This window comes from Amyelois transitella, chromosome 21 (assembly GCF_032362555.1).
Source record: "Amyelois transitella isolate CPQ chromosome 21, ilAmyTran1.1, whole genome shotgun sequence".
Taxonomy (NCBI): domain Eukaryota; kingdom Metazoa; phylum Arthropoda; class Insecta; order Lepidoptera; family Pyralidae; genus Amyelois; species Amyelois transitella.
Window position 1 is genome coordinate 4,112,108 of NC_083524.1, and position 16,280 is coordinate 4,128,387.

A 16,280-nucleotide genomic window follows, 5' to 3' on the forward strand; every position below is an offset into this window, starting at 1 on the left:
CACTAGAAGAAGGACATATTTGTCTATCTAAGTATATCAGTCCTATTCATATGGGTTTCAACTTTACTATTTCTTACGTCGTTATTCTTCTTTGTTTTAAGTCTTATCTTGAGTAGGTATATTATTTTAAAAAAATACAGCCAAAAAACGTGGCTATTTTTAAGACTGGATCGAGTATTGGCTATCACAAACCTCAAAAGACATCAATGGGCTTTCGCCACAGATTAATCAAAAACAAAAGAATAACTATTCTTATTCAGCGCACGCCCGTCGAAATTATACGCGACCACGAAAAAAGGGCCAAAACAATAAGCTCCCCACCCTTTAAGGCCTTAATCAAGACCCTGCCCTAAATTCGCCCACAAATTGCATCCAATTGTTCACTTTTTACCACGAGGCGTGTTTTAGGGTGTACAGAAAGGAATTATCTGTGGCCAAACGGTTGAGCGGATCTGATATACTCGCCTATTCAGACGTACGGGCATGGGAGTAATAGACAATTATAATTGCGTACAACCAGCCTGTTTAATCTGTGGTACAAATGGCGGTAATTTTGCACGCGATTTGAACATAATAAAATTTGAGTTGATAACGGCAACTGTTTGTGTAATAGGTAATTACCTTCAGACTCATTTACGTTACAGCACGATGTCATTAATGTTGTCATTGAACATCAGTGAAGATATGCAACTCAACTTTTTCTTAAGAATGGCTTTAAAGTTGATTGTTTTCTCGAGACGATTGGGCATAATAATAAACGTAATAGTTCATACAGAAATCGAAATAATTAATCATATTTATCATTCCGTCCATTCCATTAGTTTATAAATATTTAGTTAACTTTTTACAGGTCATCATGTTTTGCTGTACATCACTCTCGTTACATCTAGGTATTAGGTATCTCCTTTTCATCTCAAATTATTTGGTACATATCTTTAAAAGAAAGTTAAATTCCTTCAAAATTAATATAGCTTATATTTTATCGTAAAAAAGGTTTCATAGTTCTAAACAACAAAAGGGTATCATCTCATTCTTTAGGCCATAGATAAGATAGTTTGTGGTTGAGCCTTCACGGTTTTGGCAGCATGCTTTTTTTGCAAACCCTTTCATTTCGCAAAGCGGATTATTTTTTGGGTTAAGATTTCAATTCTTTTTTTAAAGTACTTATACTCATCTATTGTATTACTTCTCAGGATGAAGAAAGATAAAAAATGATTTAAAATCTATTTGGACTGAAGTGTTGAGTCCACTTAAGCAGAAAAATTTGTAGTTTTTTTGTCGGTAAAAACGGCAGATGGGAATTTGCAGGATAATTAAAAATATTAAAGTGGGGATTAGTTGTTTGTATTGAAGATTATGATAAAAAAAATATAAATCTTGAAGCTTTGATAAATATAAATTGGATGTTCATTTGACAAAACAAAACATTATACTCGTATAATTAGGATTAGGATTATAATTTATTTGGAATAATACAATAGGTAGGTACAATATTATTTAGGTTTAGATTGAGATGCATTAAACCAATTAAGAAAGACATGGTTTTGTTTAAACGTGAGTAAGTACATAAAGTTTAAATATAAAAAATTGATAAAGTGTCCCATAAGTAGCACTAAATTTCTTCTTATTCTTTCTGGCTTTCGTTCTGGTTACACCCTCGCCACTCTGGAATGGCCTTTCAGTCAACCCCTCAATTGATATAGACGTGATTAAAATGTACTGTATGTATGTATTTAAATACTAGAACAGCTTTGTTCTGAATTTTACTTACCTCGCTTAATAAATAGAAATATACATATGATCGAAGCTGTATAAGTATTTTTGAATATTGTGGATATGAGGACAGGACTGTCTGTGGGTGCACCAAGAGAGGATTTCCCGAAATTCCCGCGGGGACAGGCACTACCAAGATTTTTCGCGGGTGTTCGCTATTTGTATTTTTCCAGATATACTTAGTATTTGCCCATACAACAACTTCAAGCAACTGTCACGAAGTGCACCTTGATATAAATACTTTTTTTGTCCCCAGATGAGCTCATGCACAGCGCGGCAATGGGGGGCGGAGCCCTATTCGGGTGTTCCTCAGCCGGCCACAGCGGCATCAACCAGCTCGGGGGGGTGTACGTCAACGGGCGCCCGCTGCCGGACTCCACGCGGCAGAAGATTGTGGAGCTGGCGCACTCGGGCGCGCGGCCCTGCGACATCAGCCGCATCCTGCAGGTCTCCAACGGCTGCGTCTCCAAGATCCTCGGCAGGTCTGTTCTACTTTATTTAAAGGTGTTATAACATAGATGTAGGTCTGAGTACACGCTGGTACTACACACTCGACCCTTGCACCGCATGCGCACGTTTGTTGACATTTAAATGTAGGCGTACGCCAACGTCAGAACAGTACGAATTAAAGCTATCAAAACCCTTTCTTTGCTCTACGTTGGCTCGGCGTATATGCAGCTTATTCAAACTATAGCCAAAGGTTATGTTCACCAAAAAACATTTAATAAAATTAGAAATAGAATAAGTTACACGACGCGACGGTTAAGTGACAAGACTGTCCAAGGATTACAATCAGTTATAAAATCAAATGATGTGACAACATTGTTTTACAGTATCTTTGGCAAAGTATCATAATATGCTTGCTCTTGTGGATTGGAGTTTTGAAGCCAACAGCAATAGCTGACAATGCACGGGTTTGGGAATAACGTTACGTTACTACAAAAAATATCTACTTATGGTATTATTTTTATATCAAAATGCAGTTCTTGAATATCTTTACATCGCAACATATACTTCTTTTCACATTCTTTCTCTGAATAAGATTCAAACCATAGAATTCGGAATAATATGACATTATTTTGATTTCTATAATTCAAACAGACTCCACGGACCGTCACACAACACTACTTAAAACGATAATATAACGCACCCATAACAATAAGCGAATAATAACTAAACGAATTAACACAAAACCCATTGTAATAATCAAAGAATCGATTATGTCAAGACACGTAAGAATTCACTTCAACAGGGGTCAGACTATTTCTGACACACGTTCGCAAATTGACGAAATTCCCATACGGCTCCAGAGGTACGCCACAATGCGACTACAATAGGTTTTATGGATAAATTTAAAGGAAATTCAATGACTTAATCAATAGAGAACATTCCTATAGTGCTTTGTTTTTGGTGAATGGGTGACGCGGTGGGGCACTAGGTGGGAACAGCCGGGTGCCGGGGGAGACTAATTTTATTGTTTGATTGCGATTTTATCTCGAGATCGGCCCCTTGAGCTTATGGAGTTACGTTAATCGAAATGAAACGACAAGTGTGCTTACGATTCGGGAATGGAATGTGCTTAGTAAATTTAATTAAAATTAGGTTAAGCTTTAACCTTGTCTGGATGACTAGATTATTTGCTAGATAAACAAGACTGAATTCAATAACTTTTTTTATAATTAAACCGGTTTGCATATTCAAAATCATTGATTAAAATTGCGGTACACCTAATTCAATAAATAACCATATATAATATACTTACATTTACTGGCTCAACCTAAATTTATTTTTTCTTAAGAAATGATAAAGTCAAATTAAACTCAAAAACGAACCAAAACAAACACATTTTGTTAGTGTTTCTTAGGTGACATAATATTCGGATTTTAAAGATGGATGGAAACTAATAGTCGAATTCAAAGCGCTAAATAGTTCCCTTTCAAGTTTCAATGGGAACAATGCTTAAAAGTCAATGCGGAACAATAAAAATTGCTAAAGACGTCAATCAAAGAAACTAGATTCATTTTAATACAGGGTGTACCTTTCAGGGCTGTCCCACGACCGCCCCTAAATAAAAATCAAAATAAAAACATTTTATTATTTATTATGTCGTAGTAATTGGCACCCCTACCGCGTAGACGGCTTGACTCCACTTGAGAACTTCTTATAGGAAAATAATTTAGCTTTGGAAACCCTGTTGCCCTTAGGGCGCATGTTGTTATTTTGTTGTAGTATTTTGTTATACACAATATCAGAGAATTCATCAAACAGATGGATTTTTCTATTTGAACGTGTGTGAACACGGAAGTGTTTAAGTACAGCAACGAATTTATATTTTTAATAAAAAAATGACAAGTTTTATTTTTGATGTATTATCAGCGGTAGGGTTTTGCTTCTCAGTCTTCCTTATCATTGAAAAAAGAAGTTAAAAAAGCTTTTGCTAATGTTTTCGTGGGAATTTTCATGCGGTATTTTCCCGGTACCAATAGAAAAAAGAATAGGACCACTCCATCTCTTTCCCATGGATGTCGTAAAAGGCGACTAAGGAATAAGCTAATAAACTTGGGATTCTTCTTTTAGGCGATGGGCTAGCAACCTGTCACTATTATAATGTCAATTCCATCATAAAGCCATACAGCTAAACGTGGCCTTTTAGTCTTTTCAAGACTGTTGGCTCTGTATGCCCCGCCCCGCAAGGGATATAGATGTGACTATATGTTTATTTGTATGTAAATTTTTTATAAATCCAACGAGTGGATCAATTATATCTTGGCTCATGACTTCAGGAATGTACCTAATTAATAATCAATGACATTTATTAGTCAACTAGTACTCTTCATAATAAATTCTAAATTTCAGCTTCTAACACCTATTATAATAGTTTTAGGTTGTCTGTTACTTACTCAGTAACAGTTTACCTAAGTAAAGAGTTTATAAATATTGATTGATTCAGATTCCTATTGTATCCTTGAAATTCCAAAAAAAGAAATATCCTCACATAAAAATATATATTTCTTATTGAAAACAATTTAACCCCACGGCTGCAAGTGCGGCCGTTTTATTCCCACACGCCCCTGGACATTCTTATCGTGCCAATTACTGAAGGGTTGCCCTCACGCCAGAAAGCGTGGCAGGACTCCTAATTAGAGGAACCCTGCTGATCTTTACTCCTTGCTCGGTGTTTACGTGTGGTCTCACGATCTTGAGAAATTTTATTTGAAGTCTGAATTTGGCTGTAAAAATTATCTATTGTTTTTATAGAAGGCATTGCAAACATAACTACCTATTAATGCACGGCGGAAACCAATGATATGTATAAGAAAGAATATGAAAGTAAGGATTTATAGTAAATCCCGATAAAAAGATGGAAGCGAAATGAGATAAACTTGTTAAATAAAACATAATTCGTATAACAAACTTTTTACTTTCATAAAAACATTTGCAAAAATGACTAGCATAGTCTCTAACTATAAGCAATTTATTTTCCAAACACTTTACTTCGACAAAATAACCACTTGAAAAACAATCTCAGATAAGGGCATTCGATCACCCCACATACCCCTAAGCGACAAATTTGCAAGTTATTATAGCTTTATTAGGGTTCTAACTCATCGGAAATGGAAACCTTCAGTTTTGTCTATGAAACTTAAAAATGTTATGAGCATTAAAAATAATTTAATAACACAAAAAAAGTCACTTATCTTAAAGATCATATAACAAATGTATCTAGTGGTATGTGGCAAATAATTTCATAAATTTGAATAAAATAAATGCACTTTCTAGTTCATCGTATATTTATATATATGTATATTCATTGAGAGAATATTAAAAGGGATTTCTTTAAAATATTGTGATAGCAGAGTCAGAGCAAGCTAGCAACATCTAGTTTCGATAGATAAAACACTGTCAACAACGGAACCCTTACTATTGATTCTGACGCACGCTTGGTCGGTTTTATCTTAGTAGTAATTGCTTGGGAATGAATGAAATGAATGGATGCAGAAATCAATGGTAGCGACCACAGCTGGCTAGCATTGTTAGTGATCTCAATCAATTTGCAATCGTTCATTCAATTATTTGATCGCTCAGTTGGAAGGCAGACTCTATCGCGGACTTTTTGTCCATCCAAACTTATTGTTTGTTTTTTTTTTATATACCTACGGTATTTTTATTTCTACGTGTTTTTTTTTCATACATACTGAGATAAAATAATTAATAAAAAACTCGGCAACAAATATTGATATCGAACTTAAATTAAGCAAAGTATAAAATTTATAATTGCACTATCATCTGAATACCAAATGAAAATAATAAAAGAAAAATAATAGAATTTGTATTGTTTTCAAAAAGGTATATTTTAAGATATAATTATTCCAATTTGACGCTAAATATGAAAATAACATTTGAGTTTTCATAATCTATACAAAAATTACATAATGAACACGCAACGCTATATCCGCACATTGAAATTCTTTTCATAACTCAAAATTCATAATCGCATAGAAATGAGGCTCTAACTTCACAAAGAAAAAACACCTGATGAACTTTGCGAGTTCAGTGACCTCAGTCTTGAAACTCCCACTCAATTAAATGGCAGTCAGGGCCTTACCACCGTCTCGTCGCCCTTTTCGAAGGCGCGCCTGAAGCAAAAACGATTTCGGGTCGCTGCAGGCCGCGGCGTGAGACTCTTGAGAGACATGGAGTGACAATGCTTTTTTTGAAATTAACGAAATAAAAGTCACGTTATAATAAACACTCGAAATGCATTCCAAAATTAAGTTGTATACTTACATTACGATTTTTATACGTAAAGTACTTATGATGTAAAGATTTTGAGATAGAAGATACAATATGTAAAGATTTTGAGATAGTACCTACTCGTAATTAATTTTATTAACACACATTATTAATAACCCGTTTTTGTGAATGACACGAAGTTAATAGTTATTTAACTTCAACGAACGAGTATATTTTTATAAACGTGTAATTAAAAACAGATTAAAAAGAAATGCACAATAGATTCGTATATTTTTTTTAATTTTGTAGATCTATTCACTGAAATTGTCAATTGTTAAACAAACAATTTTGGCATGTGGCAATGTTGATTCCGATGCGATAGTGTTTGTTTAAGGTTTCCATTGTTGGTTTGTGACGGTTGGCTGTTTGAAAGTTATTTCACGGCGATTTGGAGAGATTAGAAAATAAACACACTGCTTTTTGTGACAATGAACGGCATAATATCCTATGCACAAGGAAGGATTTTAATTGTGTTTTAGGAACTAGCGTTAAAGGTCTCTTTTGATGATTTGCTAGATCAAAGCTTACGTTACGAATTTTCTTCGGTTCTAAATAACATTACTCCCGAAAGTTAGAATATTTTTTGAAATAATTTATTAAAAAAGCTACAGAATTTAACCACGAAAACCTCACAGGTATTATCTGGGCTCCGGTGAGTCGTTAAAGGTTAGAAAAAAAGTTTCAGATTTTTAACACTTTTTTATTAAGTGAAATAAATTCAGGAAGCAAAAGCTTTCAGAAAATGCCACATAAATTGCAATTTTTGCAATGGCATACGTCATATTAGCTCAATTTCATTTCTCAAAAATATTTGGTACTCCACTCGCAAAATATAGAAAAGGACCCTTCGAGGCATTCCCATCATTGACACAACTTATCATATGTTGCTCCAAATATCGACACATGTCGAATTAACAATAAGCCCGTTTAAGTACATCCTGTATCTTTCCCATTTAAACGGTACCTTCAATTTACATTCTTAACATCTCTATTTTTATAGACTCAGAATTGAATATCGCGTAAAATTTTGTTACATAACCGCAAATGATGTTGTTGAGCATTTATTTATTTGTATAGGTACTTGAAGCTAAGGGTAGTTTAGAGATTACGCTTAGTAATTGTGTTGTAATGCTTTTCGAGTGAAGCAGCAGGCAGTTACTATTGCGATTTCTATCTATCTTCTATCTTTATACCTAAGTAACTATAGGTATATGTTTGTTGAGGACTTACAGCCTTCATTTGTGTATTGCCATCAAATATTTCCAATTAAATTTCATAAAATGCAGTTCAGCGATTGATTGGTTCGATTTGAATTGAATTTGAATTCGATTGTAATTTTTCCATGTATGTATAAAATTTGTAACATTATGTGATAGCTGTCCTTTTAGTAACTACTTACCGCTTGTGAAGTCATGATTTTTATCTAAAATTTCGAAATTAATACGGTAGCGATACCCCGGGTGAAAAATAATCATTAATAATGCAACGCGAAATTTTAAGTCCTCCACTGACATGTATGATATCGGTGGACAAGACTGCTCTCCCAACACCCTAAATACAGAAATAGCTTCTAATAAAAGCGTAGTAAAAACAGTGACCAAAATCGCAGCTATCACTTCACTATCTTTGCGCGTCTCTATCTTATCTTAATCCATTCACTGCGAACCATTTCCACAATCCAAACTAAGTTCAGCTTCACACGCAGATATTACGAGACGGGGTCCATCAAGCCCCGGGCCATCGGGGGGTCCAAGCCCAGGGTCGCCACGACCCCAGTGGTCCAGAAGATAGCGGACTACAAGCGCGAGTGCCCGAGTATCTTCGCCTGGGAAATTCGCGACCGTCTGCTCAGCGAGAACGTGTGCAATAACGATAATATTCCTAGTGTGAGTATTTTTTATTATTAATCAATTATTTTCGAAGTGATTTACGACATACTGTGTGATTCTTTTGTTCATATAACTTGAAAGTGTTCTTCCATCTTTATCCTCTTCATCCTCACCTCTCTGGCGAGGAGGAGGAAATGTTAGTAATAATTTTCCTCTTACAGAAATCGCATGTACTGATATAAATTTATTTTTGTTGCCTGATAACTTTTTAGCATAGTGTAAGTACTTAGTTAAAAGACTCCTATTACTTATTCAACCAAATACGAGTACTTAACACAGAAGTGTCAATTCTTTATTTCAATTTAGGTATCTATTCATATACTTATCTACAAGTATAAACTTTTTAAATGCAAGCCTCTCCATACCAGTGACTTTTGGCACCCACCTTGAAACTGTCACTCAGAATTATCAAACACGGAACCGAATGAATTCCGATACTATAATACTACATTGTAACGTCACAACACTCAATTATCGAATTTAATTATAATCGACAAACATATGCTCCTGCCCATTGTTCCGCCTTCAAAATAAGGTGGACAAAATTGACAGTGACAATGTCTTTTAATCCAATTTTGCGATATTAAAAATTGTATTCTATTTCGGCCATATGTTTTGGGGTCCGTTCGAGTTCTTTTGTCCACTAGGGTCCTTTCAATGTGGACTGAATGGTGTCCATTCGGCATTTATTGATGATAGCTTATAAAACTTACGTGGGATGTTGATACGTAGGTTTTTGTCGGTATCTTTACAAATCGATGTCTATTATCGGGAGTCCATAAATTTTCTCGATTTTATTGTGCCGTTGTACAATCATTGCTGATAATTGCAAAAAGAGGTACTTGTGTTAGTTTTGTGAGTTTTAGAGATTGCCACTCAAGTTTATAGTAAGAATCTACTTTTTAGGATTTAAATTTTTTGTATTTTAAAAACGTTCCATCATAACCCTTAAGGCACATTATTTTATCGTTCCTAACGAGCGAACTTCATAAGCTACGTAGGTATATTGAACATCCACATTTTATAAAAATATACCTACATAATAACACCGCACAGCATCCAGCTTCCATCATTAAAAAAGTAAAAAAGGTTGTAACCACAATCCCTATGAAAATATCACGCACAAGATATTAAATAAAGCTGTGCACGGAATGACGCGGCCCGTAATCGAACCAGACTGGAGCGACATCTGCCCGGCCAATGAACGCAAAAAATCACAAAGCGAAAATTTATACGCTTTTTCATCGAGCCAATTTCTCTGTTAATAATGTCACAACTCAAAAATGGAGTTTTTGTGCTCCAGGATAATGTAAACACTCGGTGACACAATGAACAAGCTACGCCAAGTTTTTGTCGGGCGTCGGATCCTTGGTTTTGTGGAAACGTAACGTTAATAGTGACACGAAAGTTGACACGTTAGATTTATTGTGTTTATAATAGCCAATTGGTATTATACGGATAAAGTCCATGTGATATGATGACAATTGAGAGTTCATTTCATATGTAGGCAACCTTCTTCAACCTTCTTCTTCTTATTTGTTGGTAAGAGTACTTAGATACTTACGGGGCATAGTACCTACTAACTGGATCATTAAGTACTTATTGTTTTTATACTTCTAAACAAGACTTACTGAATCTCATATAACAATTTCGAAAAATGAGGGTATCTATTTAGGAAGATACGTCATTTCCAAGGGGAGTAAAATTTCGTAACGTTTCACGATCGCGCGCCTGTAACAGACGTCGGATAAAAACACCTATAACTAATCATAAATACCTCTAGGTAGTCCACCCCTCGGCGGGCAAAATCGAAATACCCCTAGAAGATTCGGCGCCAAAGGGGCTATTTTTATGACTGTCGTACCTACGCATTCGGCCCACTGGGCAAATAGGTGAACGGAACAAGGATACACTTACACGTATGTTAGAGGGAGAGGGGTGTTTATCGTGCATTGCGTCGCCTAGTCATAACGGTCGAATGGGCGTGATGTTTCTTACCAACTGAAAGCGGACAAAAATACGTGGAACAATCGATTACTGCTCGGGAGAAGAACGGCGTAAGCGGGGCTCGCCGGGGAAGGCTTTCATTTTCTAAAAGTCACTCGTACTCATTTTGTTTTGCGTTTTTTATATCTCTAATTGAATAGTTTTAATATAGACGAGTTTAGTAGTATAGTATATAACGAGTACCACATGGATCTGAATCCATGTGGTACTCGTTATATACTATACTACTAAACTCGTCTATATTATTTCATGAAACTTGCTCAGTACCAAACGTAGGTATACCTACTAAGTAGATACTAGGTATTAGAAGGATAGAGGATAGGATAATAAGGACACAGCTTTATCAAGGGTTTATATTTATTTTAAAGGTGTTAATAATTAGACGTATCACAGATTTAATCATAAGTTCAACAAATTTGAACTAATGCCAAGTATAGATAGGTATTATCTAGTTCAAGAACAAAAAATACAAACCTAGTCAACGAAAACCAAACCTTTATAAATTCACATTACCTATTCCAAATTAAGACTTACTGTTCACTCTTTAGACAAACTAAACTAATAAAATTTTACTTCGAACACCTGAACTTGCTCACGGCTGACTGCTTCACATACGTCATTCTTCCTTCCAAGCCCTATACTATAATTCCACGTTTCCGCGTGAATGCTCAAAACATTTGTTGTCCTTGTCGCACTTGTGAGGGCCCCGTAAAGATCTGCATCTAGCCTGGCCTTCTCAGATTAACGTCAAGTGCTTATGACGGTACAAGAATTGGCGGGCCCAAGTCTGCCGATATTTATAGAAATGTAGATTTTCTTCAAAAGGCTTTGTTTTTTTACTTAAATACAAGCAAAAAGAAGATAGGTTTTAAAGTCATAAAACTGAATGAAAGACGTTATGTAAGGATAGGTAAGGCAAAACCAGTGAAAATATCTGTATTTCAGTCAAAAAGATTTTATTGTATTAAATAGGTCACTTTTCTTAAGATATGAGCATGGCAAGAAATTGTTTCTAACTGTATCCTATTTATACCATAAATTTAAGTTGAAATCAGATACTGTAAATGCAGAAAAGAAATTATGATATGTACTTAGTACCTATCCTGCTGCAGTGGTTGATTAAGGAGTGGGCACAACTTCTTAGTTATGGCATTATTGAATCATTACAATTTTGAAATCAACAGCGCGTTATTACAGCATGTCAACCTGCACAATCTCTAAAGACTTAACACCTCACAAAACTAGAGCACACTAAGCAGATCAAACACTCAAAGCGGCTAGACGCAGCAACGGAACGTCACGATAAACCGCGAGACACGATTCAAAAATCTCTTAACTCGAAACAGCAGCCAAGCACCGTTAAATACGATTTGGAGACACCTAATTTAAATTTAGAATGAGTTCGATCGAGCGGGCGCGCACTGGGCCAGATACCTGACACCGCCAAAACGCTACCGAAGAGCATTTTCGAGGCTTCGTGTAACGTGTATAGGTATAGCCATATGTAAAGGTTTCGTTTTCGTTACACGCAAAACGGTTGTAACTGGAGATAGTTTTACATTGTGCGGTGTTGGAACGCGGTTGAACCGATTATGTAACTTGGGAAACGTTTTAGAAGGAAAACTGTGCCCAAATTCTGTTTTGAAACAGCAGAAGGAAATTTAATTAAGTACTCCTACGTTAAGTACTACTACTACTCCGTAGCGTGATCGGGTATTCTGTTCTTTACAAAAATTTGGTAACGCAGGCCAAAATTATTGGTGGTTTTTCATCGAGTTAATTTGAATAAAACTAAGGGTTTAACGAAAATCGTTCAACTTTTTCCAACTGTGAAAAAATTGGGGTCACTGACATAATTCAGCAAAGAAACGAAGTTCCTATGAGTGTTTTCCATCATTTCACGATGCCAAATAAAAACAACCACTTCAACCCAAATCACCGACAACAATTTAACAGCCATAATGAACTCAGTGAAAGCTCCATGAGCAAACTATCCAATCTCAGCGCCCTTAGAGAATTGCAAAAAATATTCCCCTAACCAAAAGCGGACCCCAATCTCAAACCGCTTTCCACCGGGGAATCGACCCTGGGTCTCCGCGGGTTAAGCGCGTACGTTAAAATGTTTATAGATAATACCAATGACGTAATAGTAAGTCTAATTCGCCGGGATCGCGCCCCTTCTCTGGCGGAATTTGTATTCATCGTAATGGTTTTTGTCCGGATATCTCGTAGGTATCGGTTTGATGTTGAATGGCCGTGGAAAAGTGTATAGAAACGGCTAATAGCAGGGCCTCTATTGATGTGCCTCTTGAAGAATTGTTGTGATCTTTTTTAGCCAGAACATTTGGATAATTGCTATTCGATTTGGTGAACGGTCACATTCGAATAATTGCGAATTTAGTTTCTGCGTGAATTCTGTTGATCTTGCGTTATTTTAATAGTCCATATGTACATTACATTGTGATATTTGTATGATCACAATGATTTATATTTACTATAAAAAAACCAGGAAAATTAAGGTTAAATTTTTTTTTGTCTACCTATCATAATTTCTTAACGTTTAAGTGACACTTGCATAACGCATTTGTTTTCAATCACAAAGATTTGTTAAATTCACACGTCCATAACCACGCCAATTGCACAACATCCTCAGCTCAATCAATAAAAAACTATAACGTTCCAATTTCAAAACGGACCACCAACGCAGGTGGATCTCTAACACTATCGCTTGCTAGACGATCTATCGCGAGGTAATGAGCGCGCGCAGTGACACATGTCAACTGTCAAGTGACGGGGGAACGCCCGCGCACAGGAATGATCTATTGGGCCGCTATCACTGCGAAACTCGATACCTTCGCTTTTAATTACACTTTACATGTTCTGATTTTATCTGTGGACTACAAGTTTTGATGTTGTTGTAGGAAACTCTTTTGAGACTGCTGCTAAGCTTATTAGTATGAGTAAATTTCGCGGAACTCAAGTAAAGGAGTCAGCGAGTTAGCACCTACGAGGCACAGCCGCCATTATATTCTAATTCGGGAATTTTAGTACTTTAGATTTTTACCTTTACATGTGGACTCGCCAGAGTGCAGTAATTTCTTCATAATTAAATATTGTGCCTTGTAGTTCCCAGCACCTATAAAAAAAAGAATAGGACCACTCCTACTCTTTTAGATAGATGTCGTAAAATGCGACTTAGGGATAGGCTTATAAACTTAAGATTATTCTTTTAAGTGATGAGCTAGCAACCTGTCACTATTAGAATCTTAATTCTGTTATGAAGCCAAACAGCTGCTGAACGTGGCCTATCGGTATTTTCAAGACTGTTGGCTCTCTCTACCCTCTATATATGTTAAAGTAGTAAGATCCACTTTCAATTGTTTAACAGTTAACATGTAAACTACTACAATAAAAGTATGATGTTTTTAAAACACTCGTACACACAAATGTAGGCTCTACAAAACATAATAGAATAGGTACACGATTATAATTACTTAGATAGTAAATGCAAATCTGAAAGTAGTAGGTACTTCATCAATGTATTTTGTAAGAACTTATTTATTACTCTTCATGAAATGGTTCCAATGGCCGGAAAAATGGCACTTTAAATTATATATAATACAATATAATTTACTATAGAGCAACACTTGTACAGTAATCAAAGAAAAACAAAGCGAAATTAACAATTCAAAATTGCATTTATTTCATAGCATTGCGCACATGTAAATGCACATGGAAATAAGTGCGTAGGTAATATGAAAGAGATAAACTCCTTCAAGTTACGTAGGTAAGTCGACAAAGTTTACACGTAAATTGACTTCTGGGTTTAAATTTACATCCAAGGTCACATTTCAAAATAAAAAAGTACAAATTATGAACAGCTTTCCGCTCTGTCGCTTAACTTGCACGCTCGGTTTTGTCTGCCAAGTAGGTATGCCATACATATCTTTTTAAGCATGCATGAATAAGTATTATTACTGGGAATTATGTAACCATACTATCTTATATTATAAAGAGAAAAAGAAAATTGTTTGTAACGAACAAACTCTAAATTATAACACAAATGAAACCAGAGAAACTTTGTTTGTTTTGGAAAATCCCAAGAGAGGGACGCGCAAAAGCTAATCTATACATAAAAACTAATTATAAAAACATAAATAATTCAAACTAACTACTTATTTATACTTTGAATATCGAAAGCAGCTGCGTCAGCCTACATAATCAGTAAGCGTCCATATTTTTTAAATCTTGTTTAAAGCCCCCCATGCGCTCGCCCCGTCTAAAACTGTCGAAACTTTCAGTCCCTTTACACACATCGCTGGCCGCTAATGCGAGGACCCCAGAGCTAAAAGGGCGCAAGTCAATGTGAAATACAATGTTGCCAGGTTTTTTTTATATTGACGCATCCTAAACATTTAGTACCAGTGTTGAAAGATTAAAAAAAAATTGATAAATATTAAAAAAAAACTTGAAAACTCAAATCACTTTAACAACATTTAATGTAACACAATTTACAGGTTTAGTATGTTCTACAATTAAGTTCATTTTGTGGAAATGAAAATACTAAAATAAATAATTTCCTTCTATGATACCTTAGTTTATTACTAACTCAAGCAAGAACTTACTTGTAACGAAACACTGCCATGAAAATAACGCACTCGAAAAGCACTACTATTTTAATTGATAACTGCTACACATTACCATATTTAGATAACATTGAATTAATTTATGTGATACACAAAGCCAATTAGCGCAACAAATTGTACAAACGTTGCGTTTGATAAAAATAATAAAAAAAACAACAGCTGCGCGCATTCTTGCGTAATAACGCGAAAGGACGCCCGATTAGTCGGGCGATTCTTCAAATAATGACATCTGAACAAATAACCGATTTAAGTAACGTAGAAAAAGCGAATTAACCTCATTTTTGTACGCCACGCGCCCTTTTTAAAAACGAAAAGCAGTGCAACTTTTTTTTTATATCTTTAAACTGGTTTTTCATAACAGGAAATTAACAGGAAAATAAAATGTCGATTATTGGTGATATAGAAGTTTGTTTGTTTTTTATTTATAATTAAATTTTCACTTTTAAATGGGTATATAACAACTAGGAACCTAAAATATTATTTCAGCAATTAATCCATCATAAGTCCATACCATAATATAAAATTAAGCTAAAACCAATAATATTAAAATAAGTACAGAGATTCATGCAACAAAGACACAAAAGTCATAAAAGAATTCTTTATCCGACTTAATTCGTTATCAAAATTTCATCATTTAATGTCGACAACACAAGACCACTTTAAATTAATAACGACGCAAGAAATCCTTTTAATTCTTATATGAACATGTATATGGCACTTTAATCTTTTTGGCGTATACCTATCTGATTGGCCATAGAGCTGTCAGATACAGAATGTAGTTTGAAATACACCTCCCTATTGGTCTATGCATGTTCGTAATTCCAATTCACTTTTTCAAATAGAAAAGGATTTGTGTCGTCTAATTAGAAAAAGATTGTAGTTGGTTTAAACCTATCCAGCCAGATTCAAAGTTGACCTTTACTGAAATGGTCAAACAAGTTTTTTTTTATTAGATTCATGAATGTAGTAAATATTCTCACGATCAGACGGTTGATACCTATCACATATACACATCTGATTAAAAACTATTTTAAAATTTTAATCAGTTTCGCATTGCATTCTTTGAAGAATTTTTTGTGTAAAATCCTTCGGTAATAAATTTTATAACTAATAATAGTGTTAACTAAATAACAGTGATAAGTGCCGCGTGGTTTCCGGTTCCAGTTACCAA

The 16,280-nt window shown here is 35.1% G+C and overlaps 1 protein-coding gene across 1 annotated transcript in view; it reads left to right on the plus strand.

The window, feature by feature from the left end:
- The first annotated feature begins 2,037 nt into the window (after positions 1-2,037).
- Positions 2,038-16,280, plus strand: part of LOC106140769 (paired box protein Pax-6) — a 36,331-nt gene continuing 22,088 nt past the window's right edge. The window contains exons 1-2 of the mRNA XM_060950299.1: positions 2,038-2,255; positions 8,273-8,453. Coding sequence (XP_060806282.1) covers positions 2,038-2,255; positions 8,273-8,453 — 399 coding nt within the window. The remainder of the gene's footprint in view (positions 2,256-8,272; positions 8,454-16,280) is intronic.